General features: G+C 44.3%; 1 protein-coding gene across 4 annotated transcripts in view; it reads left to right on the top strand.

Moving 5' to 3' along the window:
• CPNE1 (copine 1) overlaps window positions 1-18,733 on the top strand; it is a 340,171-nt gene that overhangs the window by 310,094 nt on the left and 11,344 nt on the right. For 2 of the 4 annotated variants that reach the window (XM_075277651.1, XM_075277649.1), the window contains exons 2-5: window positions 14,031-14,159; window positions 15,144-15,323; window positions 16,012-16,086; window positions 17,812-17,883. In XM_075277651.1, coding sequence (XP_075133752.1) covers window positions 14,031-14,159; window positions 15,144-15,323; window positions 16,012-16,086; window positions 17,812-17,883 — 456 coding nt within the window. Of the gene's footprint in view, window positions 1-3,023; window positions 3,152-14,030; window positions 14,160-15,143; window positions 15,324-16,011; window positions 16,087-17,811; window positions 17,884-18,733 lie in introns of those variants that run through there. The other 2 variants (XM_075277652.1, XM_075277648.1) reach the window with 2 other exon arrangements.

Raw genomic sequence — 18,733 nt, 5'->3', positions numbered from 1 at the left:
TGGCGTGAGAGCGGAGCGGCGGGTGACACGAAGCGATGGAAGAGGTAAGTGAAGGGGCCCATGAAACGGGGGCAAATGAAGGGGAGGGGGGGAACGGCATGGCACTGTGGAAGATGAAGGGGGTGGGGAGAGCATGGCATGAAACTGGGGCATATGAAGGGGGGGGGAGAATGGCATGATACTGGGGCAGATGAAGGGGGTGGGGAGAGAATGGCATGACACTGGGATGAAGGGGGGGGAATGGCATGACACTGGGGCAGATGAAGGGGGGGGAATGGCATGACACTGGGGCAGATGAAGGGGGGGGGGAATGGCATGACACTGGGGCAGATGAAGGGGGGGGAATGGCATGACACTGGGGCAGATGAAGGGGGGGAGAATGGCATGACACTGGGGCAGATGAAGGTGGGGAGAATGCCATGACACTGGGGCAGATGAAGGGGGGGGGAGAATGGCATGACACTGGGGCAGATGAAGGGGGTGGGGAGAGAATGGCATGACACTGGGGCAGATGAAGGGGGTGGGGAGAGAATGGCATGACACTGGGGCAGATGAAGGGGGTGGGGAGAGAAAGGTATAACACTGGTGCAGATGAAGGGGGTGGGGAGAGAATGGCATGACACTGGGGCAGATAAAGTGGGGGGGAGAATGGCATGACACTGGGGCAGATGAAGTGGGGGGGAGAATGGCATGACACTGGGGCAGATGAAGTGGGTGGGAGAATGGCATGACACTGGGGCACATGAAGGGGGGGAGAATGACATGACACTGGGGCAGATGAGGGGGGAACGGCATGACAATGGGGCAGAGACGGGGGGGACATGAAACTGGGCAGTTGAAAGGGGGAGAACAGCATGAAACTGGGGACAGAGATGGAGGGGGGACATGAAACTGGGGGCAGAGGAAGGGTGTATATGAAACTGGGGGAGAGATGGAGGGGGGTATATAATTTACAGGTGACTGTAGGAGGATTATACTGTGTGGGAGCACATGAAAAATGAATAGGCGGAGTCAACAGAAAAGTGGGTGGGGCTAAATTTGTCACGTGTGAGGGGGGGGGGGCCCAGACACGTAGGCTGTATGGGGCCCCAAAATTCCTGATGGTGGCCCTGCCTGTAGGTAGTAGAGATGAGTGAGTACTATTCGAAACTCCGGCACGCACTCATAGGAATGAATGGACATAGCACACAGGGGGCAAAGTCCGCGTGCCGGCCGCTTCCATTCATTCCTATGGGTGCATGCTATTCGAAACGGCCGTTTCGAATAGTACTCGCTCATCTCTAGTAGGTAGGCTTTCCGTCATTGGGGCATGGGCTCAGCTCACTGTCATTACTCTGTATCTAAATACATAGAAGTGGCCTATTGGAGCCCTGTCCTCCTGACAGCCAGCACCTAAGGCACATGCCCTGCTCACTCCCCCTTACACTATGTTTCCATCTGCGCTTGGTATCTGCCTATATAAAACTACGGTATATCTATTGACTATTATGGGGTCTGCTGTTTTCATAATGAAAGTGGCGGAGAGAAATGTCCTCTGTCCAGGACTTTTCTCTCTGCCAATTTATGGTGGTGGAGTCTCCAATGCAGATGTGGACTAACGCTGGGTTCACACCTGCATTGTGCTTTCCGTTCTTCAGGTCCACTTGGGGACACGAAAACACAATCCACTTGAAGGTTAACTGCTTTTTAAGTGGATTATAACGGGGTCCGGTGGGTCTTACACCCGAAAAACGCAGAGAGCATTCTTCAGGTGGAATGGGGGATGGAATCCCTGAACACTGATGAAATGAAGATGAGAACCCAGCCCTAGCCTTAGCTACATCCATGCTTAAAGGGATTCTACTATTAAACTACCTTTTTTTCTAATGAACACGTCGGAATAGCCTTAAGGCTATTCGTCTCCTACCTTTAGACGTGGCCTCCGCTGTGCCGTTCCGTAGAAATACCGGTTTTAACCGGTATGCAAATGAGCTCTCCGCAGCAATGAGGGCGGGCCCCAGCGCTGAAAGGCCGATGAGCGCATCCCCATTGCTGTCCAGAGCTCTTTCCTGCGCCGCCTCCTTTTTCTGCAGCAACTCCGCCTCTTCTGGCTTTTCTTTCTCTTGTAGTTCTATAGAGGAGCATTGAGAGGACACCCCAAAATGGCCGCCGGCCGACTCCTGTATTGAACTGCAAGAGCGGCTACCCAAAAATGGCCGCCGGCAGGAAAGAGCTCTCGGGCAGCAATGGGGATGCGCTCATTGGCCTTTCAGCGCTGGGGCCCGCCCTCATTGCTGCGGAGAGCTCATTTGCATACTGGTTAAAATCAGTATTTCTACGGACCGGCGCGGCGGAGACCACGTCTAAAGGTAGGAGACGAATAGCCTTTCTTAAGGCTATTCCGACATGGTAATTAGAAAAAAAAGTAGTTTAATGGTAGAATCCCTTTAAAGTTCCATAAGGCTAAGGCCCCACCGGACGTCCCGCCGCAATAAAGCGCTGCAGGAAAAACCGCGGTGGCAACGCATTGCGGTTCTTCCCGCAGTGCTTTAAACAAAAAGTTTGCAGAATTTTCCTCAGCAGACTTTTTGTTACAATTATACCTATGGTGAAACCGCCGGCGTTTCCGTGCGTATAATTGACAAGCTGAGTGTCGGTTTTGGCACAAAGTGGGCATAGAATTTGCTAGAATCCCATCCACATTTCCATTACTGTAAAACACCACAATTGGCCTAAAACTAAGTTCAGATGTTTCTCCGTTGCTTATTATTACATCGCCCAGTATTCCTAGTTTTACACAAAATTTCCCCACCCTTACAAAGCAATGTATCCCGTGGCATGAAGTCCTGTCCCCGTGAGTGACATATAGGTTGTTGCCACTTTTCAGTCTGTGTTTGCAGCTTGTACCTGGCCTCGCGCCTGCTGTGCTTATGATTGGTTCTGGGCTTATTCACTAAGTCCTGACAGCCTCACTTCCTGATCTGTATTTCGGCTGCTGGTTGCCTGCAGTTTGGTTGCAGCAGAGTACAGGAGGGTGTAACCTGGGTGTGACTGACAGAGCAAGCACCCATTTCTGTCTGGGCATAGGAAACCGCCTCTTCCAGAGAGGAAGGTGCCTCACCCCTTGTAGAAGCTGCAGTAGTAGTAGATCTCTGCAATCCCGGGCTGTAAGGTAAGGCAGCACATTATTATTATTATTATATATTCTGATTCCTGGTGCATTATTGATCTGTGCTTTCTGCTACATTGTGTCGGCCCTTGCTGCTCTTGTTGTAGCCTTCCTGTTCTCCTCCTCTTTTGGATACACTTTTATATGTGTCCTGCATTGTATACTTCCACCCACTACTATAGTACCGAAGCTTTTCTCCTGTTTATGTCACTACTTTTCTGCTTTTAGCTTCCACCTTCTATTCATTGTAATCCTGTATATGTCAGATGCTAGTTAACTTCAGGTATATTCAGACATTGTGGTTGAGGTGTGGAAAATAAAGCACCAAAATGTAGCTTACAGCAATGTGTTACAGTTCTTCAACGTGATAGCTGGACATGATAGATTTGTATGGATGAAGCACGCTTTATTTTATATGTTATCGGTGTAAGCCGATCACTGTATCGCAAAGCTAGAAAAGTGCTTGTGAAAATGCAGTTATCTGAATATACCTCTACTAAAATAATATCTAGCTGCTTCTTTATTACATCTGTATAAGGCTAAGGCTGGATTCACACTACCGCTGAAATCTTTGTAGGAGTCTGCGCTGCAGAATCCGCCTGAGTGCGGGGCCCTACATGGCGTATAAGCCACGGTTTGGCAACAGTGGAAACGCCAGTCCCTACAAAGTGGATGGGATTCTAGTGAAAACGCAGCAAAAAATTGCAGCGCTTTACAGTCACTGCAAAGTGAAAAATCCAATCCACACATTGTGGGAAAATACACCCAGTGAAGATGCTGTGATTTTCGAAATCATTGCGGTTTTGGAAATTTCAGTATGTCAACTATATCTAAGGAAACGCTGGTGGTATCCCTATAGGTATACAGGTAACTGAAGCAGAAAGTCCACAGAGGAAACCTCTATGTGGAGCCTTAGCTTTAAGCTGGTTTCACACATCTGTGTTCAGGGGATATTGTCACTCCATAGGGAGAGACCACCATTTAGGTGTGTGGAGTCTTATTAAGCCATGAGTGCTCCACTGTGCAAAGGAACATGGGAAGAATATGCAAATCTGACTTCCATGATGTAATTAGGATGCCAGTGCCTCAAGTATGCACACCAATAGAGGGTGCTGACTGAGAATGTACAAGTCTATCTTCTCAGTCAGCGCCCTCTATTGGTGTGCATACTTGAGGCACTGGTATCCTATTTACATCATGGAGGTCAGATTTGCATATTCTTCCCACATCTGTGTTCAGTCGGTGTAATATGGACCATGTGTCGGCTGCATTTCCTGACTACAATATTGAGCTGGACTCCAAGCCTCATAGTCGTCTTTGATGGTAGCAGTCCCTGTTGGATGCCCAGATTGAAAACAAGATTATAGCATGGATGGTAGTTCCCCAGATGACAGATAAAGATATCACCATTTTTCTTAATATGCAAATAAAATCTTTAGAGCAATGAGGGTGTTGTCATTGCTCCAGAAAGGTAAGTGACAACACCAGTTTTGCTCAAAAGAGCTCCTTTGTAAATTGACAAACCAGCGATATCTCAGCACTGGAGGTAGCAAACTAAACTATCAAAACACTGTTAGGTTCGGGTCTCCCTAACCTATCTATCTGTGAGGTTCTAGTGACAAATTCCCTTTAAAGGAAACCTTGATGAAATCTGTCATAAGAAAACATGTCACAAAAGCAAAGAACATAGTTGCTGCATTGCAACTAATGAAAGTGAATCTGGTTACTTTGTGGCCTACAATTTGGCATGACGTCAAGATTTTTGGCAACTATTGGGTCCTGGATGCAGCAACTTGTGGGTCTCAATGTAACACTTTCACTTTTATTAGCTGCAATGCAGACAGTAGGACTCTGCCATCTTTGACTATGCATGGCCAAAGTCACTATCTAGTCTAACCTAAGAGTCTCTGTGTACATTGCTACTCAGCTTTCCAAGAGACTTGAATAGCAAAGCTGCCTATGCAGCTGTACTGCTGACCAAGTGAAATATTGGTTGGCCCTCTACTTCGCAAAAAATAATGTTAAAACCATTTTTTTCATTGGTTCCCAAGAACCTTATATACTGTCTGCGCTGCTCCTATTGTAGGGAATGTAGCAATTGTATTTCTATGGAGCTAAGAACTGCGTATCTGAGAGTTTGTAAAAAGTAAGACCGGGTTCACATCTGCATTGTTTTAATCCGTTATTCTGTTCAGTAAGAGGGATTGTCCGTTTTTTCCTTGTTAGATATGCAGAAGTTTAACACCCGTGGTAATGTTTATATACCGCAAACCATGATGCAGAACAGCTTGTACATTAACTGAGCAGCAGACAAGTGACTTTACCAAGAGCTGCGCTGTCTCAGTACAGCTGATCCGCAGGGTTACCAGGTGTCAAACCTCAGCAGTTCTAATATTGATGGCCTATCCTTAAGATGGATCACATAGGACTCCATTGACTATAATGTGAACTTAGCCTTATTTTGGCTGCAAGGGCAAATGTATGCAACCCCCTGTCTTTATGTAAAAGCGTGAGTCTGCACTCTTTGGAAGCGTCTCCAGTCGGTCCAGTGTAATGCTTCACGTTCAGCTGGGAATGCGGTTTCTGAGCCTTTTCCAAAACAGGTAAAGGAACTAAAGAAAAATGTCCATCTTCATGCTGGTGCGATGCCAGGACACTTGCTTTAAGAAAAACATTTTAGGAATTTGTTGAGAAATGCTTCCTGCCTGATTTTCTGGGGTATAAGTCGTAAAAAAAATTACAATTTTTGTACAAATGGGTGACTTTTTCTTCTTTTTTTCTTAATACTTCTGCACCACCAAAAAGGGAGCAGGTATGATCTATCATGATTTATGCCAGATTTCTGCTACACCAGTTGTCCTAAATCTGCCTAAAGCAGAAAAGGAATGGGCGATATACAGGAGGCTCTTATACTTCTACCTTCTGCTCAATCCACTCCTGACTTTGGCTCAAAAAACTGCAACAAAAAAAGCTGCGTTTCCGCAATGTGGGGCCTCAGCCTTAATGGGTTTTCCTCTGTTTTTTCTGCACGAAAACGACATCTCATTCACTTTTCTGGAACTGTAAGGCCTAGGCCCCATGTTGTGCATTGCATATTTGTAAATCTCAGCATGTCAATTACAGCTTTGGAAACGCTGACATTTTTCTTTCGTATAATTGGGGCAGAAAAATTGCTGTGGAAAAAACGCAATATGTTTCTGCTGCAGTGTTTTTTGACTACAGCTCGTATATGGGGCCTTAGCCTATAACGGGCAGAGACGCTATAGATTTTCCTCAGAGAACACGTCTGTGGTGTATTTGTCCCATCTGGACACTGTCGATTTTTGTGCATATTTCACACTTAAAGGGGTTGTCTAGTTTCAGCAAATACAGTAAGAACCAGGTATCTGTGGGGAATAGATTCCAAGCCTATCCGCGGACACCAGACACCGTCGATGGCATCAAACTTGGAGAATAGCTGATCGTAGATAGGCTCACCCTACACACAAAGATTTCTGACAAATCAGATATTTTGTTAGGACTGAATTCATTCTCCTCTTCCTCTTTTATGTTCCCTATGATGGTGGTGTCCGTCACAATCTTTTGGATTACAATCAGGAAAATTTTCTGGCAGATGAGACCAATATCTATCAGAACAATTGACTATTTGCACAAACCAATTTCTCTTGAGTTTTGTCTAATTGAACAATAATTGGTCAGATGTCTGTACCTGTGAATTGAAACCTGTCGGAGAGATTTAGGACCGTAAACCACGCGCATGTCCTTATAGACCAGGGGTCCAGTGTCCCAAATTGCCGTGTTATAATTCAATCTGTGGCTGCATTCAAAATAAAAAATCAGGGCATGAGCACTGAAGCCGAGGTGTACTGGCTCTGGCGGTTTTCTTTACGTTCAATTTATGTGTGAAATACTCAGTTTTCCTGCGAAGATATGACCTGCTACATTTTATGATAAACGCAACGTTTTCCCGCAATCTGTGGATCGGATTAGTCAGAATCTCATTCACTTTGCTGGTGCTGTAAAACATAGTGTTGGAACGTGGGACCTTAGCCTGATGGTGCGGAGATATGTTATGTAGTATTGCAGTGGAATAGCAGGCATTATACTACCATTATACTACTATACCTCCCGGATGGACTACCGAACGCATTGGCAAGTGGTGTGCAGTGAGAGCACCCCATGGACTATAATGGGGTCTGTGTGCTTTCCGCACGGTCTCCACATGAGTCATACAGACTGGAAAGTAGATCGTGAGCTACTCTTCTGTCCGCATGTTCCGTACAGAGACCATGCGGAAAGCACACGGACCCGATTACAGTCTACGGGGTCAGTGTGCTCTCACTGCACACCGCTTGCCAATACGTTTGGTAGGCCGTTCGGGAGGGTACCCATGCAGACTCTCCATACAGATTACCAACGCAGATGTGAACCAGGCCTGAGGGCTATAATCCGCCTAGGCTCTTTAACTTTAGGACAATTAATTGATCCACCACCTATAACCCTTTACTTCATTTCCTGAATCGGAAAAATGTGCAGATTTATATCCATGGAGAAGGGGATACATTTCCACAAAGCTATGAATGACAGTCTCAGGCGCTGTGGCTTCTCCTATAGTCCCTGATATACTTTGCTATAGAACCTGTGGTATGGAGGACAATGTATTTGCGTTACTACATTACTGCATTATTACTAGACCTAAGCAATTATAATTTATATGGTGTAACTTACAAGGAATATCAGGCCCAGAGGGCACGGCCGGGGCGCTTTATGTAACGTGTGTGACAGCATAGTATTAGTGCGCTGAGTGCTTGTCCTGTCATGTTGCTATGGCTTCAGCTTGTGACACTGGCGTAGGCCTCAGTCTTTCCTGACAGCAGTCCGTGCAATTACTAAATTCAATACTAGATATGGAGTTAACTATTCCTCCCTGACGTATTACCGTATACTATATTACACTATATTATCACAACGTCAGGGACGGTCTTCTTTTTTTAGATGCATTCTCTATCTAACCAGTCAGAAATGATGATTTTGGCCCAAAAAGGTCTGTGTAGAAAGCATTGTCTTACAGAGACGTTGCCATTTTAAATACTATTCATGCTCATGTTCCAACAGCAGGTCCCAAGCAGGGGTGTGGTGGTGGGGCAACAGCTTTGTCCCAATTCTTTCTTGAGGGACCAGTTTAGTACACACTTAAAGGAGTTGTCCTACTATGCACACTTATTCCCTGCCCTGTGGATAGAGGATAACTGCTCAATCACTGGGAGTCCGATCACTGGGTCCCTCAGTAATCTGGAGGATGGGGGACCCTTAGCCGTCCTTGTAAATGTAGCGCTATTGAACATGCGTGACGTCTCTCCTTTTACTTTTATGAGACTGGAGATTATAGTCCTGGTAGCCCCATAGAAGTGAATGGAGTGCCGGTCACACAAGCATACTAGTGCACCATTCACAAGGAGGCCTCACGGGGACTTTCAGTCCCCTGTCCTAATCACTTGAGAACCCAGGGAGCAGACACTTATTCCCTGTCCTGTGGATAGGGTATAAGTGACCATAATGGGGTAACCCCTTTAACATGTCCCCAACTATTCTGGATCTATTGTCCCAGGCTGCATATCCCAATTTCAACTCTTGAGGGTGCAGATAGAGGTGAACACAGTGATGGTACATAGATTTGACAATTGGTGCTAAGGGAGCATTATATTGTATGAGAGACAATATAGGGAGTCGGTCACAAGACCCCAGCATATCAACCCCAATTAGATAGGTCAGGATCACCTGAATCACAGTGACTTCCCCTTGTGAATTGCTGCCTCTGTTTCCGAGATATCACTGGTTTTGTCAATATGCAACTTGTATCAACACACTGGTGTTGTCATTGCTCCAAAGAGGTAACAGCAATACCCTCATTGCCCAAAATAGCTCATTTGCATAAGTGTATGCAGAGTAAGAATTGTAGAATGTGCTAGCAAAGGTCAGTACTGTCGTCCCTTAGGCTAGGGCTACACAGCAATGTAGGTTATACAACAGAAGTCACAGACTTGTTGCATCTCATGATTATCTATGATGTTGAGATGCGACCTGTTACCCTTGTTAAAGGGAGTCTGCCACCAGGAAATTCGGAACCATAGTACATTGTAGGGGACAATGAATGCCCTCATGCCTATAGATATTCCAGTAGATGCCCCTTACCTCTATAAAGCTGTTTCTAGAAATATGCAAATGAGGCTCAAGTGCAATGGGGGTGTTTTAGAGCCCCCAAAGGCTCCATCTTCTGGTTGGAATCACCAACCCTTTACACTTGGTTGACAACCTCTTCCTATCCTCTCTTGCATTTTTCTAACCATTTATCCAATAGGTGCACTGTCTAAAATTACGATGGTGCTTGGTCTATGCAGAGTCTCTGGGTTGATATTGAGTTTCTTGGTGACAGACTCTCTTTAAATGTCTCTATTCTATGAGAGAATCAGAATGAATGGAAACTTGTCAGACCTGTTTTCCAAGGTGTAGAACGAACATGTCTCCGCCACGAGTACAGGGACAGCAAAGTAAGAGACCTGTAGTAGCTATTTGTGACACAAGACAATTCTGCAGGTTTTCTTGTCACAATCTCATAGGAGGAGGATTCTGACTTTCTTATGTAAATCGGCTTACGTAGAAACCACTGGTCAATCGTGAACAGGTTTTTCAGATCTCATGAGATATGGGAGCCCCAACCACTCCTTTTAGTACCTGCATGTCAAAATAAACTCAACCCCCTGGAATATAATTAAAATATATATTCCCTCCCCCAGTCTGTAGACCAATGGTCTACATTTAGCAAAGGTCCACTGACCTGGGTCTGCTATCAGGTGAAGGTCCGATCTGGACAGTGCCTGATGACATCCGCTAAGACTAGAGATGGGCAAAACTTCCAAGATTCGTTTTGGTTTTGGGTGGCTTGGGACCCAAATTGAGACCCCAGGTTATAGAAGCCTAAGGGAGATTCTACTTTCCTTCCATTACCTCTTTTGGGACCCCACCGCAGCATCTCTCTGTCTCTTTGATGGTGAGGTCTGTGATTGGACATCAGTGGTGACATGGACACATAGAGTGCCATGATGTCATGACAGCTGTACCATCAGCAGTGATCCGGGGCACATGACGTCACCAGGAGAGCGTCTGATATCATACGGGGTATGTTCACACTGGAAAATGAAGAGGAATTCACTGCGATCTAGCGACAACAGAATGCCGATGCAGTGCATTAGCGTTCCGACACGGCATCTCACTACTGATTAGGCCTGGATGAATGGGCCTAATCAGCTTGGAGTCTCGAGCCATGGACACCGCAGCAAGATCAAGCAGGACGTTTCTTTTTTGAGTGTCCTGCTGCGATCTCTACCTCCTATTGAAAACAATGGAAGGCGGATTTTGGGGCGAAATCCACCCCCAAATCCACAGCAGATTTTTCCGTGTGAACACCACCATAGAGGCCCAACAGAGGTGCATCCATTCCTCTACGGCCATTATAGTTTGTCTAAGACAAATCCCCAATTGTTAGGTTTTGTTAAAAACCAAACATTTGGGATATTTGGTTCGAACCCGGCTTGTAACAAAGTGGTTGGTACATCTTTAGTCAGATGGTCTTCCCCTTAAAAGGGCTCTATCGCTGGGAAAAGTAATTTTTAACTAATCACATCCTTGTATAGCCTTTACAAAGTCTATTCCACACCTACCTTTAGTATGTAGATTGCCTCAGTGGTTTCTGAATAAGTCCGTTTGTATTCATATGCTAATGAGCTTCCAGCCAGCACAGGAAGTTCCCAGCAGCACTCTTCTCTATTATCTCCTATGTGTGTGTGCAAACAGGAAGCTGAGTCATCATCATCATTAGCATGCTGTATACACCCATAGGAAACAATAGCAAAGAGGAGTGCACGATGCATCGTGCACCCAGTCTAATTAGCATATGAATAAAAACGGACTTAGTGCTCGTTCACATCTGCGCCTGGGGTCTCAGCTTTCAGATTTCTGTTTCCTGCCCAAAACTGGGCAGGAGACGGAAACCTACCGGCATTTTTCAATTTTCTTTTAACCGGACACAGTCGGACATGCAGGACTTTGTGTTCGGTTTAAAAAAACGGTTTCGCCGCGGAGAGCTCAAAATGCTCACCGGCGCTTATGGCCGGACCTGGTCTGACAGGTTTCCATCTTCTGCATGCAGAAGATGGAAACCTCAGAACGGAGACCGAACACTGGTGTGAACCCAGCGTCATTCAGAAACCTCTGAGGCAATCTACATACTAAAGGCAGGTGTGGAATAGCATTTCTAAACGCTATGCAAAGGTGTGATTAGTTAAAAATGACTTTTCCAAATGATAGAGCCCCTTTAATGGTCCTCATGCTAAGCAGCCCTTATGACGTGACACCGGCAATGATGAGGGGCTAAAGGTTAAAGGTTAGAATCCTCACCAGTGGCGTAACTAGGAATGGCGGGGCCCCGTGGCTAACTTTTGACATGGGGCCCCCCCTCCCCAAACCGATGCCGAAGACCTCGACTGACCCCCTCCTCCGCACTCTATTATGTCCCTTAGTAAGCCCTGCACACAGTATTATGTCCATTAGTGTCCTCTGCACACACAGTATTATCCCCTATAGTGTCCCCTGCACACACAGTATTAACCCCTATAGTGTCCAATGCACACAGTATTAACCCCTATAGTGTCCAATGCACACAGTATTAACCCCTATAGTGTCCAATGCACACAGTATTATCCCCTATAGTGTCCCCTGCACACAGTATTAACCCCTATAGTGTCCCCTGCACACACAGTATTAACCCCTATAGTGTCCAATGCACACAGTATTAACCCCTATAGTGTCCCCTGCACACACAGTATTAACCCCTATAGTGTCCAATGCACACAGTATTATCCCCAATAGTGTCCCCATATGTCCCACTGTGGACACCTATAAACATTTATTATACTCTGGGGTCTGAAAAGACCCCAGAGTATAATAATCGGAGACCCGGGGGATTAAAACCATTAAAAGAACAGAGACAATTGCTTACCTGTTCCTGTCGGCTGCCGCTCTTGTCCAGCTTTGACGTCAGACGTCATATGACCCGGGAAGCTGGCCTGGGTCTTGTGACGTCAGACACGAATGACGGAGGCCTGGCAGGATCGCGGAGAGGTAAGTAACACTGTTTTTTATGTTACCTTACCTCTCCGGTCCGCCGATCATTATACTCGTGGTCTGCAAAGACCCCCGAGTATAATGATAGCCTCTGTGGGCCCCGCGGTGTCACTTGCCGATCCCGGCCCAGCCAGGATCGGCAAGTGAATAGGGCCCGTAACGGACTTAAAAAAAAAACAAAAAAAAAAAAACGCAGCGGTAGCGGCTGTCACCGGGCCCCCTAATGGCCCGGGCCCTGTGGCAGCTGCTACTGCTGCTACCACGGTAGTTACGCCCCTGGTCCTCACACAATTTATTTGCACCCTTTTTGGTTAGTGCTGTCAAAACCTACCAAATTTCTTGAAAAACTGCGAATGCACTGAGAAGAGTTGATGGAAGGTAAAGGGCAAAGATCACTCCAAATATTGATGAGATTTACAATCCTCTTAATCTTGTAATTGGTAAAATATAATAACAACCCATTAACCCTTCTATTTCTGAAAGCATTCGTACTTTGCAGCATTCCCCCCACCTAAAACTTTTGCACAGTAGTGTATACCTCTGGGGTGATGTACTGTATAGGTTGGCCAAGTGTGCCACAATGGCCATGATTTTCTTTGTCAATCCCCTTTGTTACCCCGCCACTCCTTGTGCTCATAAATGCTTTTCATAATCCTTTGCAAATGCTCTGCCGCTCTCACCAACCAAATACAAAAGCCAAGTTCAATCCTCCCTGTGTGAACATGAGTCATGGTAGGGGAATGTGCTAGGAGAAGATAACTGGCTGAGCTCACTCTTATGTCGCTTGTATCTTGTCATCAGAATGTGCTGGAACGAGCCAGGCAACGTCCGAGCGATACCATGGCCAGTATCATACGAGTGTTGTCTGCATATTTTGAGATATTCACAGACTTATATGGGATGAACCATAGCATCATTTGCATGTGTTTGCACGGTCGCCATCTTTACTGTATAGAATACTGTAAGGTATAGCAGACTGTGCAAAGGTTTGAGGCAGGTGTTGGTAAAAATGCTGTAAAGTAAGAATGCTTTTAGAAACAGAAGGGTTAATAGTTTTTTGTGTATTCACAAAATGAAGTGAATCAAGAAAAGAGAAATGTAAATCCCATCAATATTCGGTGCGACCTTTGTCCTTTGCCTTCCATCAGTCCTTCTCGGTACTTGCAGACCGTTTTTTAAGGAACTCTGCAGTGAGGTTGTTCCCGCCATCTTGGAGAACTAAGCACAGATCTTCTGTGGATGTAGGCTTGCTCCAATCCTTCTGTTTCTTCATGTCATCCCAGACAGACTGGACGATGATGAGATCAGGGCTATATCTGTGGGGGCCATATCATCACTTCCAGGACTCCTCCTCCAAAGGGCAAAGGTCACACCAAATATTGATGGAATTTAGATTCCTCTTTTCTTTTAGTCACTTCATTTATTTTAATTGACAAAGATAAACTATCAGATACTTGTGGTATGGGGAACAATGGAAAATGTGACAATACTTAAGGAGGCTTGCAAAGGAATGGGGGTTATAGGAAGGGTTAAAGGAATTCTGAGGGGGTGTACTTTATTTATGTGGTCCCTTTATTCTAAGAATTTTGATAATTGATGTTCTTCTATAAGATTTGAGGGTTATTTCTGGTCCTCCTTTAAGCCATGGTCTTATTATTTATTTTTATTTAATTTATTTATTTTTTTATTTATCTATCCACAGATGGCTCAGTGTGTCACCAAAGTCCAGCTCTCCATTTCTTGCTCAGATCTCTTGGATAAGGATATTGGATCCAAATCTGATCCACTGTGTGTAGTTCTGCAAAGCATTGGCGATGGAAAATGGTCAGAGGTACAATAGATTTAACACTTTTCGTTAAGAGCCTCCTATGTATGTACAAGGGGATGTGGACAGATCAGTCTGTGAGACTGGGAAACCGCCATCCTAGTGGTTATAAAAGGACTCTCTAGACCAGCCTTCAGCAATCAAGGCACATCAACCTGGCACTGGGTGCTCTCTGCCGTGGTAGCTCCCTGGCACTGGGCGCTCTCTGCTGTTTTAGCTCCCTGGCACTGGGCACTCTCTGCCGTGCTAGCTCCCTGGCACTGGGTGATCTCTGCCGTGTTAGCTTCCACGCACTGGGCACTCTCTTCCGTGTTAGCGCCCTGACACTGGACGCTCTCTTCCGTGTTAGCTCCCTGTTTGCCTTTTGTATAGGAGGTGACGCCAATACTCCAGGTTCGCATTAGCCTGTCCGTTATTCTGGTCTGTCGTAGGACCAGAACAATGGACAGACGGACTGGTGTAACAGCAGTTACACACAGAGCCTGGTAGACCCTATTGACTATAATGGGGTTCGTCAGGTGTCTCTTTATAATTTAAATGAGCAGACACTACAACGGAGTCTCCAACAGAGACTCTTTCTCAGATGCAAACTGAGGCTTAGAATTATTGTATGTCTCACTGACTACATCATCTTTGCTTTTCTTGACAAAATCTGCACCCCAGGCAAAAAAGGTTGCTAACCCACTGCTCTAGGCTGACCGCAAAGTGTCAGGGCTTGAAGCTAATAATACAAATCATAAAGTAGAATAAAGACACTGTGGGTCGTGTGATCATCGATGTAGAGGACTCACTTAGGGAAGGTAATCCCTTATTAGCATTCATTAGCATCATTTATCCTGTCCATATATCACCGTATATCCCAGGCACCTGTGATCTACACATGTATATATCCTTTTTACATTGTGTCCTACAAGCTAGACATACTGCAGGAATCTAGTAACATCCCCTTGGCAGAATATTAATAAATATTCATTATTCTTTTTGCTCTAGTTGGCTCGAACAGAGAGAGTGAAGAACTGTCAGAGCCCGGAGTTCTCCACAAAGCCTGTCATTGACTACTACTTTGAGAAAGTGCAGAACATTAAGTTTGGCGTTTATGACATTGACAACAAATCTGTGGATCTGAATGATGATGACTATCTCGGTGGTTTCGAGTGTACCGTTGGTCAGGTAAGATATGCTATGTAGATGGAGATTTTGAAAACAACAAGAAATCTGTTCAGGAAAGTATATTAGAAAGTTGTGAACACAGAAATTTACACCAGCACCAAGAGCATTAATGTAAGTGTGTCTTCTACTAAGTCGCTGGCGGATGGGCTTATATAATTTGATCAAAGTGTTACCAAGAACCTCATTTTCATGCATTATTATATACTGTATACAGGTATTTGTAGTAATGCTCATGGTGCTGTTGCAACTTGTTTCCATTTCTATTGCACCCACGGCAAAGTGCACCTGAATTTTTTTTAATTTTTTTTTTTTGAGATTGTTTGGCAGCACTGACCATTTCTGTGTGTATATTGGAAAGTTGCCATCTCTTAATAATAATCTTTGCTGAAAATCTAATGCCCTCTTTAATTGCTTTTGGAATAAGCCATCTGGGAATCTGGTGTGTGTGAGTGTTTTTATTTTTTAATTTTTTGCAATCAGATTATTATGTACATGTATACTATAGCAGAATATTAATATTGTACTTATTTTGTTTGCGTGTGGTGTCACTATATTTGCTCATAGACCTTTGGATGTTGTTCACATTCAGCACTCTTGAAATTTTCCTCAAATATGAAGAAATACAATTGTGGTTACCAAAAATGTTTTTGTAATGTGCTTTTAGAATGTTTTTGTAACTTGCTTTTAGGTTGTCTCCAATCGTAAACTGAAAGGGATGCTGGAGCTGAAGAAGGGAAAACCTGCTGGGAAAGGAACAATAACTGTAAGTTCAGACATTTCTCCTTGCAAAACTGAATTACTCAATGTAACCACAGATAATGGATGGGGAGCTGAATAATTTATGTGCCTGGATTGTAGCTATTGAATGCTTTCTCTGGCAGCTGTCCAGGTGTTTGTCATCCTGGGGTCATGTAGCTGGTGGTGTTACATGTTCTTTTCGGGTGTCTATGTTGGTCTCTACCAGGAAATGCCCACTCAGCTAGTCACTGGATGACTAGGTCATTGGGGGTGGTCTGTCATTGGCTGAGTGGGCACTTCCTTTGTGTCAAGAGAGATGAGGAGGTAGAGACCAGCAGGGAAACCAGTACTTGTAGACAGAGCGATTGGTGAGGGTTTGTGAGCTCTTTGCCACCATTTTTTTCCCTCTTGGACAAACCCTTTCCTTACCATTTAAAGAGGATCTGTCACTGATGTTAAAGGGGTTTTCCCATCTCAGTGTTTCAGTAGTCTGCCTGCAGTCTCTTCTCACTTCCTGTATTTTTCCCTCCTCCTCTTGCTGAATGGGCCTGAGAAGTATCGCAATACTTATGCAGATCAGATAATATACAGATGCTTGTACAAAATGGGCTCAGTGTTATTTGCGTGTTTACATAAAGCAGAGACTGTTCTCTCTCTCTATCAGCAAGCTGCAATTAGCTGAACTAATTGTCTGGCTGGTAAGAACAGTAAGTGACATCACTTGTCCTACAGATCCGTGGTTATAGCAACACTGTGTAAACAATAGGAGGTATAAGGTCACATAGCAGGCAAACAAAGCAGCATTTCTAAAGCAATATACATAAGAAAAGTCTTTAATTTACATACAATATTGGTATACATAGGATCCTTGAGATGGGACAACCACTTTAAGTCACCTACATCATTTTATCCTTACTGGCTTCATGCACATGACCAAATTTTTTTTTATTCCTAACTGCAGATAAACGTACAGACCCATAGATTTCTGTGGCCCAATACACCGATCCGAAGTTTTTTTTTTTTACGTATGCATGTATGGGCTGTAGAAAAGAGAAGCAAAATATGGAGCAAGTCCTATACCTGGCTGTATTTGTGTAGTTAATACATCTTATAATGTTGTTTATTAAGAAATTGGCTCCTTTCTGGGAAATCCTGAGCTAAAATCCATTTTTTCTTGCCTCTTACTGTACACCATGTCTCACTGGAGTCACTTTAAACAATTACATCAGGAACTATGAAAAATGAATTACAGCTTTCAGATGGCACCGAGATTGCAGGTCTACTTGTATTCTTTACAGTTATAACTAGTAGAAAACTCAGTTGAGATGAGCTGATAATAAATTAGATGATTTCTCCAGAAACATTGCAAGTAGAACCGGGATCTGGTTGTCATATGAAAGCTCAGACTCTCATGGAACCATTGTGTTTCTGAGCAGAAATCTGTACACTTTAACTGAAATAGACCAAGTGCATTACTGCACAGCATTTCCAGAATGGAGTCAAAATTCATTAATAAAGTATATTACAATATTTCTTAATGGCATAAATTCTGCCAGAAAATAAAGTTGTATTTTATGGGAAAACCTGACAAATAGAGAAGGAAACCCATACAATAAGCAAACAATGGGCTACTCCTTATGAGTACACTTAGCAGCCTAGTCTGAAAGTCACCGGAAGTGACAGGTCTGATTTTTTTTTTTTTTTTTTTTTTTTTTTTTTGCATTAATTAGAATTTTCCCTTTTCTACTAGATCATTGCTGAAGAAATTAAAGACACTCGCGTTGTGAATCTTGATGTGGAAGCTAGGAATCTAGATAAAAAGGTATCCGACTATTGTTTGTTATTGACTAAGAAGCGTTGTAAGTGTATTCGTCCTACTGATTCCAGCTCACTATGAGGTGTGCGCTGTATCTGTGTGACAGCCCCTGGCTGTAAATAGAAGGAACACTGCATGCAGGGATGTTGTATATTGTATAATCTGTCCTGTATCAAACTGCCATCATGAAGCGCAGGTGAATCTGCAGGGGTGTCTTAGATTGCTTTATAGCTTATTGAGATTCAGTATAACCTGGCACTTATTCATTAAGATTTCTTCTCCTCTCGGGCACAGGAGACAAGTAGGCGGTCTTACTTAGTAATGGGTAACCTTCCCATCGTGTGGGCAGGTTAATTTCCATTATGAATTAGGACCGCCCATAGGACTCCTAAACCAAGAATGGACACAGGCTTAATAAGTTATACTGAATCTATTACCATAAACCTATATATCAATCTGCTCAGCTCCTCCTGCTCTATAACATGCTGTCTGCAGATTACACTGCATGTTAATATGACCGCTATCCAGAAGACAACACATTTTTAAGTTTTGATGATCTGAGAATGTAATAGGTATTTTTAGCCATATGTTTATTGGGGAGCAGCATACATTCCCTAGGGGTAGCATCCCAAAAGAGAATATTTGCCCATCGTGAGGTCACCTTAAGGTTAAAGCCCCACGTAGCGGTGGGAAAATACAGGGCGGCAACACATCACAGTTTTTCCTGCATTGCTTTTCAAAGAAATTCTGCACAGTTTTCCTCTGCGGACTTTCTGCTTCCATTATACCTATAGGGAAACCACTGGCATTACTGTAGGTGTAACTGACAAGCTACGATTTCCAAAACCATGATGGT

This window comes from Leptodactylus fuscus, chromosome 6 (assembly GCF_031893055.1).
Source record: "Leptodactylus fuscus isolate aLepFus1 chromosome 6, aLepFus1.hap2, whole genome shotgun sequence".
NCBI lineage: Eukaryota > Metazoa > Chordata > Amphibia > Anura > Leptodactylidae > Leptodactylus > Leptodactylus fuscus.
This window is presented reverse-complemented; position numbering and strand designations above follow the sequence as displayed.